Here is a 19,489-nt window from a genome sequence, read left to right as displayed (position 1 = left end):
AAAATCAATTCTAATATGTTCTCTTCAAATGTGAACAAATTATGCTGCAAATGATTACTATTTGAAACATTCTCATTTTACAATCAAGATAAAATAGCATAAAATTGGAATGCTAAGTTTGGACACTTTTGTAGTGACTTATCATGATAAGATTTGCCTAAGGCTGTGATCACATAGAAGTATACAGGATATGGTATACGGTATTCCCTACACGATATACGCTCATTCGATCAGGCTGAGTTCACATGGTATACGCCTATGTGAACTCAGCCTGATCGAATGAGCGTATATTGTATATCGAATACCGTATACAGTATACTTCTATGTGATCGCAGCCTAACACACAAGCTAGTAAAAATTACATAAGGTGTTTTTCCCCCGAAAATTTTAGGTCTTTTTGGGAAAAAAATGTAAAGCTTCAATACGAAAGGTCAAATTTTTTTAATGATCATCAGCTTTTCCTCCCAGCTACATACACTTTGAGCACAAATCATTAGATTAACTAAGTTTACTTTGAGGACTGTTAAATATAAAAAATAAACAAATATACCTATATCAAATTTTAGTAATTTGCCATAAAATTTGAATAATTTGCCATAAAATTGGAATTATATCGCGAAATTATTTTAAAAAAAATCAAAATTATTTGATATCAGAAGGACATTCCTCATCTTTAGAATTCAATTCGATATGTCTGACGTGTTCATGTCCCAGAAAAAATACTGCGCAAATGTTACTATCCGAGCCCTTAACCAAAGTTCCTTTGTTGTTTAATGGTTTATGGAATGATGTGGGGCCGTAGTGGTCAGCGACAACCTATAAAGTGTGCTGAGGCTTGTGGATCAACGTCTAGGCGTTGTGCCTGCGCGTAGCGCACTATAAATCACTACGCTTTTTCCTCCTTAATATTCCAAGCTCAGAGTTAATGCATGGTATCTTTCTTTGGGAAATCCTTATTGATCGACATACCAAGTTGACATAACCACTACATGCATGAGATGTGTCCTCAATCCATGCAAGTGTCTACCAATCAATAATGTTTTATATTCTGTTCAATTAAGTTCTGTTTCTAAAACCAATTAGTGCATACCATCAAACTCAATGCAAACACAAATTACCAGTAATTGTCTTTTAAATTGGGGAAGAGATTTGCAAAAAGGTGTATAATGATTGGTAGTATCCATGTGGCTTGTGTGTGTGTGTGAAGGAGGTGAGAATGTGTAAAGCATGTGTGCTTTAATTAGAAAATAAAGGTATTGTTTTTACCCACTGCGGCGCATCTATTATCTCATATAACACGGGCGACATTATTATTTTATGCAGAACGAGGTGAAGCCAAGTTGTTTTATGCCAAAAAATAATGGCGTCACCCCATGTTATATGAGACGATAGATGCAGCAGCTAAAACAATTCCTTCATTCTCATTCTTAAAAAATTCAAATAACAAGGCGGTTCTTGAACCATGAGTCTTGCCTCTTTTTGCAACCACCTGCTTTCGCTGTTACTTTTTGTAACAGAAATAAGAAAAATCTAGATAGCGGTCCCAAATAGGTCCGATGACATAGGAAGTGAACAACATACATAGTAAAATTGGAGAGAATTTATTTTTCATTCAGTTGCATGTAGATGGCAAATATAAGAAGTCATTCAGTAGATAGCAAATATGAAAAGTAATTTCCTGTCCTTGATGGTGGACTGCTATCTTCAGTAGATAACAAATATAAAAAGGCAATTCCTACCATTAGTGGTGGGTTGCTATCTTCAGTAGATAGCAAATATTAAAATTCAATTCCTACCATTGATTTTGGACTGCTATCTTCAGTAGATAACAAATATAAAAAGGCGATTCCTACCATTGATGGGGGACTGCTATCTTCAGCAGATAGCAAATATAAAAAGGCAATTTCTACCATTGATGGTGGACTGCTATCTCCAGTAGATAGCAAATATTAAAATGCAATTTCTACCATTGATTGTGGACTGCTATCATCAGTAAATAGCAAATATTAAAATGCAATTCCTACTATTGATTGTGGACTGCTATCTTCAGTAGATAGCAAATATAGGTTTTCTCAGTTAATTTAACTCATTTTTCGTTATATTTAATATCCCGTTAAGTTTGAATTCATCCTTAAAATTTGAAAGTGTCTATTTGTAAACTTAAATTTCGTCTTTGGTCAAATATATTCATATTTTGATCAAAAAGATTCATACAATGTTCATTTGATTTCGTCCTAGAGCGCATTAAATCGTCTCACCTGCTGCACGGACAGTACTTGCACAAATATAATTCGTCTTTGTTCATTACTTTTCATGCTTTGATCAAAGCAATTCGTCCTCCATAATGCATTGTAGGCCTTCATTAATTGCATCGTAGAGATTCAACCACTGGTATTGAGTTCTCACTAGTGTTATTTCGATTCAGAAAATGAATTTCAATTCAATTCAGATTCACTTTCTTCTTATATAAAATCATTTTGATTCAATGCATTGAAATTAACTGCTAACCAATTTCAATTCCAATTCACAGCATTTGAATTCAATTCCAATTCACAGCATTTGAATACAGGTGAAATGGGAGAATCAAATAGGCCTACATGTTGTATGCATTTTCGATTCAATGAATTGAATTGAATATCACAATAATATGGGAGCGAGACAAAGAGGGCCATACAACCACGTTTGAAATTATAATGATATAAAAATTAGAAAGAAACAAATAACAAAAAAAAAATGCAAAAAAATAAAAAATGAAAAGAAAAGAAAAGAACAAAATAGCGAAAAGATAGAAAACAAAATAAAGAAAATAGAGAAATATTAAATATATAAAAATGGAAAGATAAACAGAAAGAATGAAAGAGAGTAAGACAGAAAGAAAAAGAAAATATGCAGGCCTACTTCTACATGCTTTATGTTAAAGACGAAATTGAATGACTCGAATATGAAAAGATTTGATCAAAGACGAAATATATTTACACATTAAGTTGATAACCCCTACGTTGGACGAAATTTAAATACATTTGGATGAAATTAAATGAACATTGTATGAATATGTTTGATAAAAATATGAATATGTTTGACCAAAGACGAAATTTAAGTTTACAAATTGACACTTCAAAATTTTATGGACGAATTCAAACTTAACGGGATATTAAATATAATGAAAACTGTGTTAAATTAACTGAGAAAACCTATATTAAAGGCAATTCCTACCATTAGTGGTGGGTTGCTATCTTCAGTAGATAGCAAATATTAAAATGCAATTCCTACCATTGATTGTGGACTGTTGTCTTCAGTAGATAGCAAATATGAAAAGTCAATTCTTGTCATTGATGGTGAACTGCTATCTTCAGTAGATAGCAAATATGAATAATCAATTTTCATCATCGATGGTGAATTGCTATCTTCAGTAGATAGCAAATATTAAAATGCAATTCCTACCATTGATTGTGGACTGCTATCTTCAGTAGATAGCAAATATTAAAATGCAATATCTACCATTGATGGTGGACTGCTATCTCCAGTAGATAGCAAATATTAAAATGCAATTCCTACTATTGATTGTGGACTGCTATCTTCAGTAGATAGCAAATATTAAAGGCAATTCCTACCATTAGTGGTAGGTTGCTATCTTCAGTAGATAGCAAATATTAAAATGCAATTCCTACCATTGATTGTGGACTGCTATCTTTAGTAGATAGCAAATATGAAAAGTGAATTCCTGTCCTTGATGGTGAACTGCTATCTTCAGTAGATAGCAAATATGAATAATCAATTTTCATCATAGATGGTGAACTGCTATCATCAGTAGATAGCAAATTTATGAAAATCAGTTTTGATCATTGATGGTGGACTGCTCTATCTTCAGTAGATAGCAGATATGGGAAGTTAATTCCTGTCATTGATGGGCTGCTATCTTCAGTGATAGCAAATATGAAAAGGCAATTTTTATCATTGATGTTGGACTGCTATCTTCAGTAGATAGCAAATATTAAAAGGCAATTTCTACCATTCATGGTGGACTGCTATCTTCAGTAGATAGCAAATATTAAAGGCAATTCCTACCATTAGTGGTGGACTGCTATCTTCAGTAAATAGCAAATATTAAAATGCAATTTCTACCATTGATTGTGGACTGCTATCTTCAGTAGATAGCAAATATTAAAGGCAATTCCTACCATTAGTGGTGGACTGCTATCTTCAGTAGATAGCAAATATGAAAAGTCAATTCTTGTCATTGATGATGAACTGCTATCTTCAGTAGATAGCAAATATGAATAATCAATTTTCATCATCGATGGTGAACTGATATCTTCAGTAGATAGCAAATATTATGCAATTCCTACCATTGATTGTGGACTGCTATCTTCAGTAGATAGCAAATATGAAAAATCAATTCCTGTCAGTGATGGTGAACTGCTATCTTCAGTAGATAGCAAATATGAATAATCAATTTTCATCATAGATGGTGAACTGCTATCATCAGTAGATAGCAAATATGAATAATCACTTTTCATCATAGAAGGTGAACTGCTATCATCAGTAGATAGCAAATTTATGAAAAATCAGTTTTCATCATTAGATAGCAGATATGGGAAGTTAATTCCTGTCATTGATGATGGGCTGCTAATTTTCTGTTATAACAAATATGAAAAGGCAGTTTTTATCATTGATGGTGGACTGCTATCTTCAGTGGATAGTTATGAAAAGTAAATTCCTATCATTATTGGCTAGTGGTATCTTCAGTTGGTGGTGGACTGCTATCTTCAGTGGATAGTTATGAAAAGTAAATTCCTATCATTATTGGCTAGTGGTATCTTCAGTTGGTGGTGGACTGCTATCTTCAGTGGATAGTTATGAAAAGTAAATTCCTATCATTATTGGCTAGTGGTATCTTCAGTTGGTGGTGGACTGCTATCTTCAGTGGATAGTTATGAAAAGTAAATTCCTGTCATTAATGGCTAGTGGTATCTTCAGTTGGTGGTGGTGGATGCTATCATCAGTAGATAGCAAATATGAAAAAGCCAATTCATATCATTGGTGGTTGACTGTGGTCTTCAGTAGATAGGCAGACTGCTATCTCCAGTAAATAACAAAATATGAAAAGGCAATGGTGGACTGCTATCTTCAGTAGATAGCAAATATGAAATATAGTGACAAAAAGTAATCATCACTTTTTATATAGCAACCATATATATGTATTGTAGATTGCAGCCTACAACAGGTTTTATTTGACCCTTATCATCAGTGGATAACAAGTATTATATCATAAACTTAGACACTACAGAGGTTGAAAGTTTAAATCCGTTTCTGCCACAAAAATGTAATGATAAAATGGCCAAGTAAAAGAAATAATATTTATCAACCCTACCCATGTCTTTTGTTTGATTTGCAAATTTTTTTAAAAACTAAATGTATCAACTAATGTAATAAAAATGTAGTCAACAATCTCAAGGACATGACAAGCACCTGAAAACATGTAAACGCCTTTATTTAGCTCATGGTCATGTTCTACAGATGAAATGTAGAAAAACAAAGAACATAACAATAAGAGTGAAATAATATATTAATTGCATACAATTAGTAATTTTGTAAATGATAAGTTAACAAAATTAAAGTCCTATTCAGTGATCCCAGCGAAAGTGAAAAACTAAGAAAACAGCAGTATTGACAAAGTTGAAGCCCCATTCAAATACATGTAGTTAATTTAGATTCATGTAAATGCCTTATTTTGTCTTAAATACACAGCTTTCGACTGAACCACTTGCAGGCTATGTTAGCACATCTATGACAATGACAAAAGTACCAAAATCTGAATTTTGATGATATTTATGATCGTCCGGATGAGCAAATCACTGAATGGGCCTTAAAGTACGGTAGCAATATAGGTTTGGAATAATTTGGAGAATTTCATGAAAGGCAAATTCTGGTAATAACTTTATTCTCATCTAAAAGAGTGTTGAAATGCATATGTATTAAACTATATCTTCCAGCATAAATGATTGTGGATTTGTTCTAAGAATGAGATGGTGCATTCAGTATTTACATGTATAGCAAGACTGTGTGTACAAATTGATGACTACAGGAAATACTTCATTCAAGGTGCTTTATTTTGATCAGGATATGCCGTGAGGTGCAATACAATCGTGATCTACTGTTTTATGTTACTTCAAATTAAATACCTCATACATCATACCTCATACATCTACCAAAGCTATTTGTAGTCAAAAGAGCTACCCACTCCAGCTTATCCATGCTCTCACAGTACCAGTTTCTAAAATAAAACCAATATCGGCCATACATGAACAAGTTGAGAGAAAAATGTGCAGGCCAATTGGGCTCACAGAATATCAACTTTGTGGGCCAGAGCCAATTTTCGCGGGCCATTGGGCCTCTGAACCTGCCATATATTTTCAGATCTGGGTAAACAGTATGGAGCACAGAAATTAAAACTAAGTAACATATTTAAAACATAATATGAAATAAGAAGATAATTAGATTCTTGTAATATTTTATTAAATATGTCTCAGGTGTAAGCTTACTCGGAATGTGCAGCCTTTAGCCTTACCAATGGCACTAATATTCTGCTTATGAAAATACAAAAGACAAGAGGGAATTACCTAATAATCAATGGTGTTATATGGCTTGTGTAAAAGAAGCTCACTGCATGCTCATCTTCTTAGCTCATCATTCATAGACATTGGACCAAGTATGGAATCGGAAATGGAGGTTGATGGTGACAAAATAGATCATTCAGTAAGGTCAAACAACTTTTTAACAGATAGTTGTGACTGTTGACCTAGTGATAGTCAACTGTCCATTATTATAGCCATAAACATGTACAAATGTGTACATCCATATCAAAAGGATGCACTTGTCGGCTGCTACATGTGTCTCATTTCACATAATAGCTAGGAATGAATACCAGACTCATTTCAAGTGGAGGTCACTTCAAATCACCCCAAGTCACATGGTTTAAGAATACAGAGAACATTCCTTAACCATGTCACTTGGGGATTATTTGAAGTGACCTCCACTTGAATTGAGTCTGTTCTGTATTCCTAGCTATTATATGAAATGAGACACATGTAGCATCCGACAAGTGCATCGTTTTGATATGGATGTACACAAATAAGCAATCACTTCAATATGTGTATATGCCAATACATGCGATAGTACATTACTGAAAAGGTAATGTCTTTAACTAGCCAATTCTGTAGTACACACTTATTCAACATAAAATATAGGTTTGTTTAGCCAAACTTTTATATTTCCCAGGCTGCAGTTTTGAGTTTTCACCTCTAGAACTGTGGAACCTCCATATAACATCATAACAGTAAGGCTGAGTTCACATAGAAGATATGGTATTAAGCTATACGAAATACGCTCATTCGATCAGGCTGAGTTCATATAGGAGTATACTATGTGAACTCAGCCTGATCGAATGCGCGTATTTCGTATAGCGAACAGCGAGAATCTCAGTTTACCCATTTTCTTCGCCTTATCAAATGCTTGTAACTTTACTTCTTGAGGTCACAGTGCATTCAATGAGGTGTCATAATGTGCAGAATAAGATGAATTTACCCACATATGGTTTAGGTTTTTAAAATTTGGATGGTATACGCTGCACTAAAATCGAACACGCGCGATTCCCACTATACTATACTAAACGCAGGTATACGGCCTTTTCGAATAGCTCTTATGTGACCCGGTACTATGAAATTACCTTGCTCGATTTAAGCTATACGTGTGCACTTGCAAAACGTACATCGTATACCCGAATAGTATACTTCTATGCGATCGTAGCCTTATGTGACCCGGTACTATGAAATTGCCTTGCTCGATTTAAGCTATACGCGTGAACCTGCAAAACGTGCACCGTATACCCGAATAGTATACTTCTATGTGATCGCAGCCTAATGGTTAAAAACTTTTTGGTTCTGAATAGTTCAACTGCTCAGTGCCAGAAGTGGGTAGGTGCAATAGCTGCCCTGTGAACATTTGGCAATTTACACACCGTATATTGTACTCATCTACACATGGCAGCTATTACACTCCACTTCTGGCACTGAGCAGTCAAGTTGACTACAAAAAGCAAATGAACACTGAGATGTTGCAACCCTCATTTTAAGATCATATATTTGAGGCCTGGATAATAAAGTTCTAGTGCGTTGTCATATTATACTCAAAGCAAAGGAAGAATCCACAAAATATTTTTTGGTGAGAGTGAAGCAGTAAACATGAAAGAGCTTTTCCTGTAATTGAATATAAAAATATAATCAATTTTGATGAATATAAAATTTCACTATCTAATTGTGTTGTTGTAGTGAAAGTAGCTTGTGCAAATTGAATTGTATAAATTGCCATTTCTGAGAAAATTCAAGTGCCTGCAAAATTCAATTGATTCCAAAGTTAACATGCTTTTTAGTTCTTCTTAATGATAGTAAAGACTGTGCAATATGTATATCTTTTGATATGAGACTAGTCTCCCCTCTCCCCTTTTCATGTTGTATCTAGCGCTCATACTTTTTTTTTCTTGTTTGGATCAAGAACTCTCCATCTTCTATCAAAAGCTAAGCAATTTACAAGGGGCTATTCCAGTTGAAATCTATACACCCCTATGGAAGACATAACCTTAATCTCCCACACAGGGAGTGCAAATTTCAAATGGGGTTACCTGAATGGGTGACTCCATTTGAAATCTACACCCCCTATGTAGGAGATTAAGATCATATCTTCCATGGGGTGTGATGATTTCATCTGGAATAGCCCAATAAAACCATTCTGCTTGTCTTGCAGCACATACATTTTCAGGTGGTGATAATTTGTTGTAAGGCAGTAAATAGTCTGACCCATAAACTAATAAGGGTTTTTATTGTGACGAAACATATGTCGGGAAACTTGAAAGTAATGATATTAAAAAGACCGCATTTGTGACCCGTTCTGACAAAACCATGAACAAGTCGCATTTTTGACATTTCATGATTTGAATAAAAATGTAAGTACAGGACAATAAGCTTGAAAATGTTACCAGAATTATATACATAGCATCAATACTTTTCAAGATATGGATAATTTTGTAAATGATACCTTGATGTTTTTGCTGAACTGCTATTCCGAGTAATTGGCTAATTAGTTTTCTGCTTTACATAGGATTGAATAGGGATTATCATAGTTCAACTGCATGTCAATTATTGATTAAATGAATCTCTTTTTAATAAGAACTCTCAAGAATTTGAAAGTCCGCTCAGTCCCAAGGTCAAATACCATGACATTACGAATTCTAAAATTTCATTTTTTATGGGAATGTCATCTTTAAAGGTCTATGACTCAAAAACATGCCTGGCGACTTGTTCCAGGTTTTGTTGGAGCTGGTCACATATAGGTGTTTGTATTAATCAAAGGTGAGGGAAGGAGCACATTTATGGCAATCTGTACATGGAGTATTATACACCTCTATGTGATAGGTCTGAAATCCGGATGTATTGGCATACGATTGTCTATATGGTGCATATTTCACACAGTAACAGTGTGATTGTTGAGAAATTTTGTAAACAGATGTAGCATGTAAATGTATAATGGAAGAGTGTTATAAGTGTCATATTACAAGATGCTGTAAAAATTACGCTGGGAAGAATGTGACTTTTATACTTCCCACGCAATTTACAGTATTGTGGTAAACTGATGCAGGTGCAATGCAGGCCATAAAAGTACCATGTTGGAGAAGATATGCCTTCCTATGTAGATTGGCCTTTTAATATGATGCAAAATGTATGTGTTCTTTCCAGTTTGTTGTGAGGGTACCTCACCCCACCCACAAGTTGTGCTTTATTTTGTATAATTATGATCACTATTTTCAAAGAATATCCAACAGGAGTGACATCCATACCATGTTGTACAAGAACCCCCATTTTATTTTATATATGACCCAATCTTATCCAATCAGACCAAAGTCTGCAATAATGAAATTGAGATTTAGGCAAATATTGGGAGCAAAAAACAAGAAAATTGACACTTTAAAATTTTGTAATTTCAGCGTCAGTTAGCTTAGGTACTAAGTAAGGTAAGTAAGTGATGATAATAAATCAATTTTTAAAATTTCCAGCTTTGGTCTGAGTAGATCAGATTGTGTCATATTTGCTATCTACTGGAGATAGCAGTCTGCCTATCTACTAAAGATCACAGTCATCATTGAAAACAAAATAAAAAAATCTTATTAACTCTGGGCATGTAGCTCTTCCATAGGTTATATGTAATAAGTATTTATGCAAAAAATGAAAATCATAGTGGTGCAGAGAATGACACTTGAATATTGTGTCATATTTGTGTACATCGTCTTCAAATAATGGAAGTTCATTTATGAACAATGCTGACAGTGGTTGTCATAATTGGTAATGTTTTGAATTGAATTGAATTACCAGATGTTGCCATGGTTTCTGTTGAAAGGCCTTGATTTGAGATGAATTGTGGAAGCACAACAATTTGATCACTCCTTAAGATATTGGTCAGTCTGTAAAAATGCTATGAACAGGATATATTCTTATTTGTGGACTTGGTGAAGAAAATTGATGATGATGGAATTTTCTTGAACAATTGCACGGAGGAGGAGGAGCACACAATGCAAACCGAATGTGAATATGAATATGAATAGAGTATTTTTGATTGGCCTCATTTTCTGGTTGCTGGCATCGGAATAAATAATTGGAAACCTTTCAATAGAGGAAGGAAAGCTTCTCAATTAGTGTCTTTCAGGCATTGGCTTGTATATTTATAGTTTTCTTTCTGCTTTCTACCACTTACGGCAAGCTTTGTGTCTTAGAATTGACGTCTATAAATTTGATGTTACTAGTACGATCACATCAGTTGATCAAGCTATCTGAACATTGAAATATATATGGAAATTATACTCTGCCTCTGGAACAGGACTAAATTAGAAGTTACTTTTTGTTTGATCTGAAGAGAGTTGGATGTGCTGTGTATCGTCATCTATAAGAAGGCGTTTGATGATGCTTGGGTATAATAGATCAATAAGATCATGTTAGTATACAATGAGTATGCAAATGGCTTGTGTGTTTATTATGATGTGAGGTGTGTTGTGAGCTATCTTATTGGATAATGTTAACCTTGTTTAAGGGGCGCGGTGGCGCAGCGGTATGGGCTCTACCTCGCAATCGGCGGGTTGCGAGTTTGAGTCCCGGCAGTGCCATCTTGTTGTGCACTTGGGCAAGGCGCTTTACCTCACTTGCCTCTCTCTACCCAGGGGTGAAATGGGGAGCTGTAACAGCTGTTAGGAATATTGCCTATTGCGCACTGCCCAAAGATTGGGCATTGTAAGGCAGCTGACACTCTAACGATAGTGGAATAAATACAAAGCACTTTGATACATGTGAAAGCTAGCGCTGTATAAATGCCAACATTTATAGCATGAAAAGACACTCAGCGTATATTAGAAACCGTAACTTTTATATGAAAATTATTTCTTTCAAATGTCTTGTCCTAAAACACAAAAAGATCAGACACTTTTGAGAAAGCTGGAAGGTTTCTTACTTTCAAAAAAACTTACTTGGTCTCGACAAATGAACTCAAAAGTAGTTATCGGACACCTTTGTTCAGAGATTACAAGATAGTAATGTTGCCATGATTCATGAGATTCAGAAAGTATTATCATGTATATAGGTTGAGTTGAGCTAGTCCACTATCATAATATCCTATTACCATCAAATATTTAAAACTAGCGGGAGACCCGCGCTTCGCGTGGGTCCCCGCTAGTTGAGTAAACGGGAGCGGTTAGTACACGGGAGTGGTTAGTAAACATGGTAAACGGTGATGATGATAATCATGGTGTCTTGGTGTAGATTATTCATCCAGTATAGTAATGACCATGTTAGCTTGATAATCATACGTTAGCTCCTGTCATATTAAAGAAGCTAAATAACTTTAAATGAATATCCAGACCTGTGATAATGTTGTTACTCACTCAATCCCTCAGATTTCTTTTGAAACAGCTTGTGACAAAATGGTTGATCATTAAAACATTAATGTTAGAAGAGGTTGCTTGAAAAGCAGCAAAACATTTAAAGCGAGCCCGTGTTAATAGCTAGGCCTACATAGCCAGGATTTATTTGCAGGGGTCGCAGAATTTCCAAAATGTGGACTTTTAAGTTCCACTAAAGTGGGCTCACCCACCCCCTATCATTTAATCTTTTCGGGCTATACTGAACAGTTGAACGACTCTGTTAGCTATATTTTAACATTCCATCTGAAAGTGGACTTTTTTGCAAATCTGTCACCCAATAACCCCCCCCCACCCAATGATCCCCCAGAAATGGCTTCAAGGCCTTTGCTTTGACCCAGTTTCCAATTCTGAGGGGACACAGCCGGCTGCACGACACGCGACACAATGGTGCTTTGTGGCCATTCAAAAAGGTGGCGGCAAAAAACTTCCGAGTGTGCCCCCCCTTCCAAATTCCTGGATCCGCCACTGTCTCAGAGAAGCAGTCAGTCACGTACACACCCAGACAAACATATCGTGAGGCCCTACGCCGGTAAGCCAACATTAAATGCGTCCATACCATGCGGCGCAATGCGCGTGAAACCATGGTGCAGTGTGCGCGCAAGAGGTGCGTGACTTCGCCACTTACCGCGTGTTGGACACCGCTATGCTTTACGTGTTTGCTGTCATGAACTGAACCATAAGGTTATTGACCTCAACGGCCTAGCAACCGAACATTTTTTTTGTTATTTCCATAGTGACTGAATAGTTTTACAAAAATGAATGTCAGATGGTTTAATGGCAATATGTACCCGATCAATGTACGAATAAATCAGCTGAAAGTGAAAGCATCTCGGAGACTGCTTCTGGACAAGATTTAGCGACTTCCTTTTATTTATATAGATATGTGTTGATATAATTATGCGAGCGGGAAATATAGTTGAGCAGTAGATATGGTATAATATTTCATAATCCAAACATAAAAAAGAGTACAAAAGTAAGTCAGGTGCAGGGCTATCATGTGCATTATCAATTTTATTTCAGCATTTAATTTGAAAATGCTTGGGAGTTTTGGCACAGATTTGGCTATTCAAGTTGAGATTCATACACCCCCTATGGAAGACATAACCTTTAATTGTCCACACAGGGAGTGTGAATATCAAATGGGATTTCCTGAATGGGTGGCTCCATTTAAAATCTACACTCCCTGTGTGGGAAATTAAGATCACATCTTCTGGGGTGTATGGATTTCAACTGGAATAGCCCTTTCTGAGTGCCTGTAAGGGTGACCCCTGCCAATGCATGGGCACTTCTTGTCAACAAGATGAATACTACTTGTCTCATGATTGCAATCGATCAGGTGCCTCTAAAGCATGGTTATTTGAACTTCCAATGTGCCACAAAAAGGGTAAATAATACAAGTCATATATGATAGACCGGAGGGACTGTATAGAGGCAGATTACAATGGTGTGAATAGGAATAGTTTGGCCAATTGTCGCCTGTGTACATGATGCTGTGATTCAGACATCTTTCTGGTTGTTGTACACTGGCTTATTTATTCCTCCAGGCATTTGAGCTACTTCATCTTATCCATCAGGATCTGTGTTGTGAGTGTCTTATATTTTGGTTAAAGGTGATGCGCACCACTTCACCCATATGTAAAAGTAACTTTGAATAACTTTGAAAATGTCTGTTGAATCATCAGCTTAAAATATTTCAACATTTCACAGTCTTTTATTTAATAAAAGCAAGGAGTTGCTCTTTGCATTTTTGCTAGGAGAGTAAAAGGTGAATATGAAATATACCAACTGAATTAAATTTCTGAAGCTAATTTCTGAAGTTGGTTTTTGGTACATGTACATATGTACTTGTACAGTAACGAGGTTACGTCAGATGATGAGAAGGAACCATTGAGGTAGAACCAACTCCTCACAGGATGTTTGCATACTATGTCGCTCATGGAAGGCAAATAGTGTACCTACGGATAATTTTACTTTTGCTCAGCAAGCTGCGATTTAAAGTGCATTACTGTTTGAGTTCTGCATGCCTTAAGTTTTGACACTTAACAGTATGCGCAAATATGAAAAGATAGCGACAAAATAATGGAAAATTTCAAGTGCCTGTCATGTTGAAGTATATTAAATTCCAAACACTTTGGCTATGGGTCACTGCTGTCCAATGCAGCATTACATAAATCTACAATCAAAACCCCTTCTATATTGTTTTATTGTTAATATTGCCCTCAATGAATAACACAGGACTTGCACCACAACTGGGACTACTAAATGTTGCAGAATTCAACAGTCTTGACTCTTACTGTGCAAAACTCGAAGGAAGTGCTCATAATTGGAATACTGGCCCTATTATATGCTTCCTAAATAGACAGTTTTAGTGTCATAAAATTATTGCTTCCATCCAATAGCCATTCTAAACTAGACTAAAGCTGCAAAATAAATGATTGTCATATCTATCGGAATTTTTGTTTGTTCGTAAAATATGTACCAAATCAAGTGTGCCAATCAATTTGGATATAGAAAACTGTTGCAAATTTGTGCATTGTGATTTTGAGCATGGATATCAAGGAGGACAGATTTGCTGCACCCATCAGACCATGTTTAGGAGTATCAGCGCAGTTGCGCTCCTTTTAATTGAAAGACCGATTTCATGTGATTATTTACCCAGACGGACTGCACACAGACAGAGTGCATTGAAGAGTGCAATATTACTACAGACTTCAAGAATTATGTAAACTGTAATATCACAGTTAAAGTTTGCTATGAGAAATAGACTGGTGTGTGTGTGGGGGGGGGGATTTGAACATTGACCCGTCAGTGGATTTTAACTTGGCTCACCATCCATCCTAACCTGCTGCCATATATGTGGCAGACGTCATGCTCTCTCCCGTCCATGTCTTTAGGCCACCTGTCAATGCTATTGCTAGATGCCTCCTCTACCAATGCAACATTTCACTGTCCTCTGCATAAATTGTTTGTCAACATTTTCAATGCTTTTCTTCTTGCACAATATATAGCCAAAAACATCTCTTATTTTTATCTCTCAATATCAGAGAGAAACCAATGTTCCTCAGCATCCAGTTGTAATACTGTATCTTGTCGTACTCTCAGAAGCCACCAATGGGGTTGTTTATCATTCTTGGAGGTGCCCAAGCCTCACAGTCACATCTATGTCCAACATTTATCATTATTATATGTTTTAATAAATCTAAGTGTGTGAAAATATTATATCCAAAAAAGGATAAAATTGGATGTTTTACACCCAATATTTATTGGTCTCACTATGAAATATTGGACTTGACTGACTACGTCTCGTCCAATATTTTAAACTCATAGCTCGACCAATAAATATGAACTCAATCGACCCAAATTTAGTAGGTGATTAAATGTAACTGTAATGTGGCCACTGTGACAGTTTGTCCTAGTTGACCTGTGCAGTACTTTCATAATACATTGTAATATTGCCTTTTAAGAACCTGCTTCATCTTAAGCAGCTGCATCTCATGGTTAGTGTTTTTAAACCATGCTGACACTTTGACAAGTGCTATAATGAAACAATACAATTCACTGCAACTGCATCAGAATTTATTTTTAAATGCTGTAGTTGACAATAATTCACTAATATCAAGGCTCTTTGTTTTGTTTTTGTTTTTGTTGCAGGGCAAGGTGCTGAAGATGGCCAAGAAGAGTTCTTTGGGAAGGATTTATTACAAATGCCATCAGGCAAATTCCAAGCACCAAGAAGCAGGGTAAGTCACAAGCAGGTCTTGAAGAAAATGCATTAGGACTGGTATTAAAAGAGAATGCAAGTGATGAAAACGTGTTATTTTAAATGTTATAAACATAATTATTGAACACATATCCACTGTTTTTACTGAAAACGGTGCAGCATTTACAGTAAAATCAAATAAAATGTGTCAGTTCCAGCCCCGTGTTATTTAGATTTTATTTCATACATTTCAGTGTGGGTACAGTGACGTCATCAAACACACAAAGGTTTTGAATATCTATGGCATCACTGTACTCTCACTAGAGTGTGAAGCTATCCCATCAGCACGTTCGACACTGGCGCGAGACTTACATACCACATGGTGGGAAATGGCACGTTTCATTTGATGTTGTGGTAAATATCATCCCATTTTCAGTAAAACCAGTGTGTGTTCAATAATTACGTTTATAACAGATTAAAGCATGTTTTCATCAGTAATATTCTCCTTTAAGATTGGTTATAAAAGTTCAGAATGCAAGATCAGCTGATCTCAAACTGTTGCAGCTCAGCTCTGTAAATATATTAAACCTGATGTTTTTAGTTACGGAGATGTATAATAGAACTTTTGTAATCAATTGATCAGGATATATTGTTTCTGTGTTCAAAATATAATTCTTGCAATGACAGATCATATTGGTAACTTCAGAAATGAAAGCAGATTGACCATGTGACCTTCATGCTGGCTCTCCAAGCTAGAAGAACCAGGACAAATAGCCATTGAGATGTCAAGCCATCAATCACACTGTGTCTGTTGGGTCTTTGAACCATTGTGACTGAGAAGCAAACTACAATATTATGTCCCCACTGGTGGACTCACAGTGTTCCTATTGGGGTAAATAGGGTCTGCTCAGTCACACTGTATTATACATCCCACGAAGAGGAGGTTATTCAGTAACCAGTAGCAGAAGAAGAAGTATGCCTGATCTGATACTACAGATTTCAATTATTGTGTTTGGTGAAGATAGATTATTTGCACTTAGTGCATTGTGATGTGGCACTAACCAGAATATGCATCAATGTGGACCTGTCAGTTTTTATTTATGGAAACTAGGTTTTCTTCAGGCATCATCTTATTTTTGAAGGATAAATGTGGATCTCACTTGTCCATTGTGGCTGTAGCCGTGGCTGTATAGGCATAAGCTTCAATTTTTGCGACCAATTATATTTGGGTTTCTGATTTATGTGTTGGGAATACCAATGCAGTGAAACCAAATTAATTTCTCTTTCTAAATTTGTTGCAAATTGAACTTCCAGTGTGCTATTCAGAAATGGTATCACATTATAAGGTGCCAACATGGTTGGTGACCCTTAATTTCACAGATTCTAATATAGAATTGCTTGTAGCTACACCTAAGCTATTTACTCAGATTATTCAAGTACTGCGTCCATACATGTAATTTGTGTGAAAAAGTGGCCGGGAGAAAGTGAGTTGTGGGTGTGATTTGTAGGTACATAGTATTACCTTCTTGTAAGCTTTCACAGAGTCAGCCTACTTTATCAAGACAAGAATTATTCAAATTGTGGAATAAAGCTGTAAGCTCTAAATGAAGTCTTGACAATTGTCTAATTTGGTGTAGGCTTACAAAAATGATTTGTTACATTGATGTCAACTACATGTGAATAATCAGTTCAATTCAGGTCAGAGAACTTGTTCATTCTGGATGAGATTTGTTCACTCATCATTACCAATATATTCAGTGTATCTAACCACTGCACCACCTCCCATGATAATACTCAATATGTCAGCTCTTGCAAGGGGCTAACCAAAGTGTTTATCAGGACATTCTATCTGAGCTGAATACGTTTAAGGGATGCACGCCAAACTAGATTTGGGCTATTCCATTTGAAATCCATACACCCCCTATGGAAGACATGACCTTAAATCTTTCACACAGGGAGTGTGAATTCCAAATGGAGGTACCTGAATGCGTGACTCCATTTGAAATTTACATCCCCCTGCGTGGGAGATTAAGGCTATGTCATCCATAGGAGGTGTAAGGATTTCAACTAGAATAGCCCATTGAATCCTCAGTCACTGGTCTGCCTCTTTTTTCTTGGCCTCAACAGATAAAAATCATTGATAAATCTGTGGTACTCAATTTGTCCTAATGCAACTGCATAACAATTCTTATCCAAAGTTGAGATAGATGTAATCAAGCATAATTCCTATAGATATATTTGCTACTTGCATAACAAGAAAGTAGTGAGGCAACTGTGTATATATTATAGACTCGTGTACGTGGAATGCTAGATGGTGATGTCGCTCTCAAGTCATGTTATACTATATAATGTAGTGAAACTTCAAACTCCATGCCACAAAGATGCCGATCTAAGTGTTTATTACACCGTACGTAATAATATTTGTCAGGGGTAAAGCGGATGTTTAAAAATGTAGAATTGATGCGAGTTGAAGATTTTTGTGCAGATATTTTAAAAACTATATTATTTCAGGTTTCATAGGTTAACGTAACCAAATGAGTCTTGCAGGCATGCATATACCTTACTTAAGGTCATCGGTTCCATATCATATGGATTCTCTACTCTGCTCCATGTATATAGCCTGTTATTGCTGCATTGATTTGATGCATCCAACTTAAAAGGGGCACTTCATGGTACTATAGCTTCATCCCTCACTTAAAAAAAGATTAGATTTTTATACCATCGGAAATGTAGGGCTACATAATTTTGTGTACATAACCTTCTTGCAGATTCGGTCATTTGACAAGATGGACAGAAATTACAAGACAGTATTCTATTGGGTATGGGACAGTATAAGACATGCACTTACAATTCAGTGTCTGATTAACTAAAATTTTGAAAAGATTTTTTATATCTATTGCTTCTTTAATGGTGATACTCGAGGTTTCTTCTTGTGTTATTGAAGCATTTTGCAGTCGTATCATCTATTTGCCATTACATTATTGCAAGCTTAGGTAGACTTCTATAGTACAGGGTGTCCCAAAAGTTGCACAACCATTTTTTTTGTAACTTTTGCCAATACTAATCAACATGACAGATAGTGATCTTTGAACAGAGCAATCTTGTACAATTATTTTGATACTAAACTTGTCACTAAAATATATTTTGTCTTTATTGTAAGATAAAAGACTATTGCTGTTGTCAAGTAGAATTTTCATTGTCTTCAATCGTCAAGTCTCAAGATCCGACAAATTAATATATTAAGTCCAAATATTAAGTTCAGAGATCATGTTATGCGTCGTTTATTTACATTAAAATATTACTGTCAACTACGCAGTATGAATATTGACCTTAATGGGCCCGTCTTTCCTCGACCACTACCACTTTGGTTCAGGTCACTTACCATGAGAACTCTTCTGGAATTACAGGATTTTTTAAAGTGTTTGAAGATCTTCTGTTTATTAGTTATATATCAGTGTAATTTCTGTGTCTTCTGCATAAAATCAAACCACATGCATGCACAAGTTATTGCTGATGTACCCGATGTTGAAATGTCTAATATTACAAAATGGCCACTTGAGGTGAAGTAGTGGACACAAGAAGGGGCTTTCTACATCACTTTTGTGTATTCCTTTCTATCAGCAATGAAATGACAAAAACAAATGACAAGGTTCATTTGTTGAACTTTTCTTTCAGGTCATATTTTCGTATTAAAAGTGTTTTTTACTTAGAATGTTTGAGCTTAAAACTCTAGGTGAAATATTAATTTCTCAATTGTATTTAAAAAAGCAAAT

At 35.7% G+C, this 19,489-nt stretch overlaps 1 protein-coding gene across 1 annotated transcript in view; it reads left to right on the top strand.

Annotated features, from left to right (window-relative positions):
• LOC140155254 (oxysterol-binding protein-related protein 8-like) overlaps window positions 1-19,489 on the top strand; it is a 98,596-nt gene that overhangs the window by 9,285 nt on the left and 69,822 nt on the right. The window contains 1 exon segment of the mRNA XM_072178012.1: window positions 15,668-15,756. Within this exon segment, the coding sequence (XP_072034113.1) occupies window positions 15,668-15,756 (89 nt within the window).

The sequence above is a fragment of the Amphiura filiformis genome, chromosome 6 (assembly GCF_039555335.1).
Source record: "Amphiura filiformis chromosome 6, Afil_fr2py, whole genome shotgun sequence".
Lineage (NCBI taxonomy): Eukaryota > Metazoa > Echinodermata > Ophiuroidea > Amphilepidida > Amphiuridae > Amphiura > Amphiura filiformis.
This window is presented reverse-complemented; position numbering and strand designations above follow the sequence as displayed.